The sequence below is a fragment of the Colius striatus genome, chromosome 18, assembly GCF_028858725.1.
Source record: "Colius striatus isolate bColStr4 chromosome 18, bColStr4.1.hap1, whole genome shotgun sequence".
Taxonomy (NCBI): Eukaryota; Metazoa; Chordata; class Aves; order Coliiformes; family Coliidae; genus Colius; species Colius striatus.
The window spans coordinates 8,761,834-8,767,920 of NC_084776.1; the positions used below are offsets into that span (position 1 = coordinate 8,761,834).

The 6,087-nt window shown below is 46.0% G+C and overlaps 1 protein-coding gene across 1 annotated transcript in view; it reads left to right on the forward strand.

The window, feature by feature from the left end:
* SHISA6 (shisa family member 6) overlaps window positions 1–5,851 on the forward strand; it is a 224,378-nt gene extending 218,527 nt beyond the window's left edge. Inside the window, exon 6 of the mRNA XM_062011115.1 lies at window positions 5,301–5,851. Within this exon, the coding sequence (XP_061867099.1) occupies window positions 5,301–5,851 (551 nt within the window). The remainder of the gene's footprint in view (window positions 1–5,300) is intronic.
* Window positions 5,852–6,087: the final 236 nt, after the last annotated feature.

The window sequence follows — 6,087 nt, forward strand, 5'->3', positions numbered from 1 at the left end:
GTACCCAGGGCAGATAGCTCAGCATCCACAGGGGTAGCTGGAACCAGATCATAGAATCACAGAATGGTGGGGGTTGGAAGGGACTTTTAGAGATCATCCAGTCCAACCCCCCTGCAGAAGCAGGTTCACCTAGATCAGGTCACACAGGAACATGTCCAGGTGAGTATTGAAGACCTCCAAGGAAGGGCAAATGCCTTCTCCAGGCTGACATTGGGCCTGTAGTGGGCATTTACTGGATGCAGCCATACATTCATTCTGCCTAATGTAGAGAAATAACTCAGGTGTTTGTAACAGCTTCATTGGAGAGAAGGGGAATGAGGAGCTAGAATGGAATCCCTGCACACTACAATGGCAATGCCAGCTATGGCAGGTCTAGGCATAGTCCAATCATCTTTGCAGGGCACCAACACATCCACTTGCAAAGCACCTGGCAAATGTCAAACCATCTGCCTCACACTATGTTTCTGAGTAACTAAATAAGCAGTTTCAGCTCTAAAAGTGCTAAGTACTCCAGCCGTCCTCTGGGCTTACATGTACTCAGCACCTCTAGAATCACTGAATCACTTTTCTTTATGACTGGTCTTCTCAAAAGCCAAAGCAAAATAGGCACCCAACTCTTAGATCTTCCCTTGTAAAATACCAGCAATACAATTTTTCTTTTCTGTGTGAAGGTGATAAAGGCAACTCAAAATTCAGAAGAAAAGTGATATCTAATTGCTGGGGGTTGCAAATGAACTATTTGGTTTACATTTTCATATTCAAAATTACTTGTTTCTAATGAACTCCCTGCCATGGTTAAAAAAGAGATAATAATGTGAATATTAAGAAACATAATGTTTCTAAAGGTCACTTATTTTCCCACAGTTAGAAGAGATAGTGAAAGATAGTTTCCTCCCAAGAACATCTGAATTGAATAATCAAGGTGTATCTGGGAAGACAGTGTTTAGTATCTCCTTGTCAGAGATGAGGAGATGGAGCTCAGTAAGGGTGTTGTTGAATCCACCTCACCCTACTTTAGCCCTCCAGCAATCAGGCATCTTGTCACAAGATCATCATAAGGGAGATGCTCCACTCCATCATCTCTGTGTCCCTGCACTGAACTCTCTGCAGCAGCTCCCTGTCCTTCTGGAACTGAGGGGCCAGAACTGGACACAATATTCCAGATGTGGTCTCACGAGGGCAGAGCAGAGGGGGAGCAGAACCTCCCTGACCTACTGCCCACAACCCTTCTAATCCAGCCCAGGATGCCATTGGGTGTATTAGAATAAGGTTTATGAGCCACAATTTCACAAGGTTGAAAAAGAAGCAACTTATTAAGGTGGCATGTAACAGATTGGGGATTGCCATTGGTAAATATAGTTACTGCAATAGTGCTAACATGTAACAAAAATACTGGCAAGACTTACCCCAGGGATCCTTTGCCACACAGTGAAAAGGCACAATTCTTACCAAGAAGACATCTCTGTCTTGGTGGAGGAAGAGGAGTAGAGGCAGACTGTTTCTTCTCAGTCTCTTTCTCCTTGTTACATCTTTCTCCAAGTTGAACTGAAAAGAAGTGGAACAAAAAACCCACTCAAAGGGCTAAATACTGGAATAGTTGCTCTAAAGGGCAAAAGGCCAAAAGCACTTAAAGAACTCAAAGAACAAAAAGGCTCTGTCTTGCTCTCCCTGGGGACTTTTATACCCCAAACCTCTCTGCCTCCTCCCTGGGGTGGCATTTAACATGATTTGGGTGGAGAGTTGAGGAACACAGCTGCATCTGTTTAGCAGGTGCCTCTTTTAGCTCATTACCATATTTGGGGGTGTTCACTTTAATGGTAATTTGACAGTTAGTGAGGCAAAGGTCTCACTCTGGCCTTGCTGAAACTACTTGGAAGTTGTTTGTCTGCTTGATCCTGTAATTTATAGCCAAAACAGGACCATCTTCCTACCGAAAGCTGCCTCCCTCAGCTGTTTCTCACACCAATCTTGCAGGCTCAGCTCCCAGGTCTGCACAAGAGATAAGCAGGCACTGACACTTTTAACCCTTTGTGTGTGATTCCCACACCTGTGAAGCCGGGTAGGAGGGTCTCTGAGAAGCAGAGTACCAATGCCATGGGAAGCCCTATGCTAGCCTTACCCTGGCAGCCCTGGCAGGCTGGCATGTGGGAAGAGGTGTGGGAACATGCAGCTGAGCAAGAGCAGCTGTATTAATTCTGTCCTGCCCAGCACTCCAGGGAATTGTTGTTTCCAGCTAAGTGAGAAAGGTCAGTCAGGAAGGAAGCTAATATTTTCAGGCATATTAAACCACTTGATGTTGGCTATGGAATCATCACAAATGACTAGGCAGCTTGAAAATGTTAAACCCAATTAAAACAGAAGGGACAAGCCTGAAGAGGGAACTGCAGATACGAGAAAACAAAGAAATTACCTTCAAGCATAGCAAAGAAATTACTGTGTTGGTCATGTGAAGAAAAAATGTTCTTGGCTTTTGCACATTCTTGTCCCAGAATGTCACAAGTTGTGCTCTTTCTGCAATGCCATTTTGGAAGTGTTGAGGTGAGATGTGTAAGAGCACTCCTTTGGGGCTCTCCTTCCAAATGGGAGAAAAGAAAAAGCTGTCTGAAGGCAAATCAGCTTATCCTAAAGCTAAGTCAGACACTCCTGAAGTTTGGTGAGACCAGTGCTGGTCAATGTTCTAGAAACTGCCAAAGGAGGAAAGAAGGGGTGGGAAAATCCACACAATGAACACAATGAAAAGAAAAAAAGCCCAGAAGTTGTGCAGAAAATGTGATTTCCAGTAGTTCCACTCTAAAAGTTTGAAAGAGATGAACAAAGTCACAGAAGTGTGAGACTGACTTTAGTTAAAGATAAGTTTCTGTCAATCCCCCTACCCATGGTTTCCTTCTGTCTGCTCATTATTTCTGGCCTTTTGAAATCCACTCAGGACACATTGTTTTAGTTTTTAAGCACATCCATAAGGGAGAAACACATTTGATTGAGGTTTTATTTTGGCTAAAGTGACAAATGTCAGTTATGATAGGAGTGTTGATGAAAAGAGAAGGGGGTAGCAGCATCAGAGGCTCATCATCCCAGTGAACTTACTGGTGCAATGAGAATGAGATGAATCAGACTGGATGGTTTCAAGTCCTGGAATTGATTTTTAGCAGACTGTAGCACCAGATGACTATGGTTCCCACCCACTGGGTGAAGCCCACCTTGTGCCTCGAGTCTCAAAAGCCTGGAGCTGTATGGGTCTCCTTGCATTTGCTGGGTGCTGTGCTGTGATTATAGAGCTGTGTGGAGCCTTTCCCTTTACACAAAGGCACGTGTGTGACAGCACACTTGGCCTCTCATCAAGCTGTGTTCTTGGTGGCTGGTTCAGCAGTGCTCATGAGCTGACACCACCTTTGAGAGGCAACAGCCTGTTAAATGTCTGTTGCCTGCTTAAGCCAGGTTGTTGTTCATCCGAAACTGTTCAGCTTTGATTCCTTTGAGAAGGAGATGTGAAGTTTGTCTACACTTGAAAATGTTCCTGGAATAGCTGTCCCAACATCTATGTGTGTGTCTCAGCATCACAGGAGGAGATTACCTGAATGATCTTAGTTACACCTTTGAAACGAAACCAGTTCCCATCATGGTTTAACCACTGCCAGCAAAAGGCCATGCAGACTTCTACACTGTCTGTGCAGAGACAGAAGAGGGAAGAAAAGGATATTTCTAATGCTCCTAATTGGCAAAAGTTTTTAAAGTGTAGAGCATGCTGCATTTTTAATGCAAATTAGCAAGGAGCAACTTCAAACCACTTTTAATCAGTGTTTCTGCTGCCTCGATAGCACGCTCAGACCACAGTAAACCTCACATAAGCTGGTTTAGCTCCTGCTGGCAATTACCACAGCCAGGTGTGAGCATCCAAGCACATCTCCATTTGGGATGTTCTCTGCTTTAATTACTTCTGTTTAGAGTCACTTGGGCAAATCCAGTGGAACTTCTGTCATCCAGAGCAGAAACCAAGTGCCAGAGTGCTAATTGCTTCCCTCCTCATTGTGTACCCAGCCTCAAGCATCATTATCAAGGCTGTGCACACCAAGTGTGGGCAAGTCTATCCATGGCTGTGTTATAGAATAAAAATGTCTAAAATGCCTATGTCCATATGGAATTTCCCCTGTCCTTCTCAGGCTTCCTAGAAGGTGATTTTAAAGATACAAGTCTTGGAGGCCAGGGGAACTTACTGTCTGACATTTGCAATGAGATACTCTTCCAAGAAGCTGTTGATTGTGAGAAAAAGACTCATTCCTACAGCATACACTCCAGAGAGCATCAGCAGCAAACGTGCCAGCACAGGAGAGCTCTGGGTAATCATCATGCCTTGAGGTGCATAGGCTGTAGAGAAGAGATTGGCCATGCATTCCAACACAAGGGTTCTTGGCTTGTGCTTTGGGATGCTGGGACAGGGGTCAGCCATCCTCCTCACAGATCTTCTGGGTTATGTGGACTGTTCACAACATGAGGAGCAGGGCTGAGGGAGCATTGAAGACAGCACTGAACGTGTGGGAGAGGAGATGAGATTAGTGAGTGAGATCATACAGCACAGGAGGCTTACAGCACGCCAGGGTTTGGCTGAAGATCTTAAGGCACCAATATGTAACTGTTATCTTGTGAGCAAACTTCTGGGATGTTGTCAGCACCAATCACTTACCATAAGGCATTGACATTTCCTCTGAAAGCACCCTGCCTCATGGGACATACAGCCAACTGTCTGCATTTGTCAGCCAACGTGGTGCATGAGACCTATAGATGTATGGCTCAGAGGAAAATCCCACATCCTATTTAACCACTAGGTCTGTTGAGTGTCTGTCATACAGACACTCTGAGCTTTGGAAGTGGAACCATTTACCTCACTGACCTTATGATTGCCCAGACTGTCTTGCACCAGCTCTTTGCTCTTTTTATCACTCAAACATCCTCAGAAGCTCCATACATGTGAAACTTTCCTCTTACACCATCTGGTACTTTCCCATCACCTACTACTGAATGAAACCCTGGAGCTGAGAGAATCAATGAGATTGTCTTTGTTATCATTATTGTATATCTTTGTTATAAGCAAAAGGCTTTCCAAAGGAATGACACGTCCCAAGGGCTGAACAGGGCATACAGGAGATGATGTCTTTGCCCATCGACACCTGGCTCAAGATTGGTAGGGAAAGTGCATATTGGGGTCACCAGGAGGTTGCTCCAAGGCTGTGTGCTGTATGCAGCCCCTTTTCACCCTGCAGGACAATGCTCTGACATTTCTAACTGTTCCCTTTCCTTTCCCACAGCTGACAAAGAGGCTGATGAGTACTACATGAGGAGGAGACACCTGCCCGACCTGGCAGCCCGGGGCACGCTCCCTATCAACGTCATCAAAATGTCTCAGCAGGGCAACCAGAGGGACAGGCCCCGCCGTCCCATCAGGGCCATGTCCCAGGACAGAGTGCTGTCTCCCGAGAGGATCATGCCTGAGGAGTTTAGCATGTCCTATGAACGGATCCTCTCAGACGAGCAGCTCCTGTCTGCAGAACGCCTCCACTCCCAAGACCCGCTGCTGTCCCCGGAGCGGTCGGGGTACCCCGAGCAGTCAATGTCACGGGCATTGTCACACACAGATGTCTTTGTATCGACACCCGTCTTGGATCGCTACAGGATGACAAAAATGCACTCCCATCCTAGTGCCTCAAATAACTTGTACAATACCTTAGGGATGAACCCAACCTCTGCCAAGCGCCAAGCATTCGCCTCCCGACGGCACAACACGGTAGAACAACTGCATTACATTCCGGGACACCACCATCACTACCGCACAGCCAGCAAAACAGAGGTGACTGTTTGATACGACCTTGTGCATTGTACATACTCATCAAGGACTGGGGTGACCCCGGGCACCCCATACTGCAGTGGCCTTATAGGCCAAGATAACCTCTAATAACTCAGTGTGTGAAAAGACTTCTCTGACAGTCCCACCCACGCTGTTGTCGTTAAAGCCACCCCTTCATCGGTGACGTGAGAAGAATCCAAGCGAGCAAGTGAGGGATGAGAAAGGAGATTTCCTGACGTGCATCAGTTTCT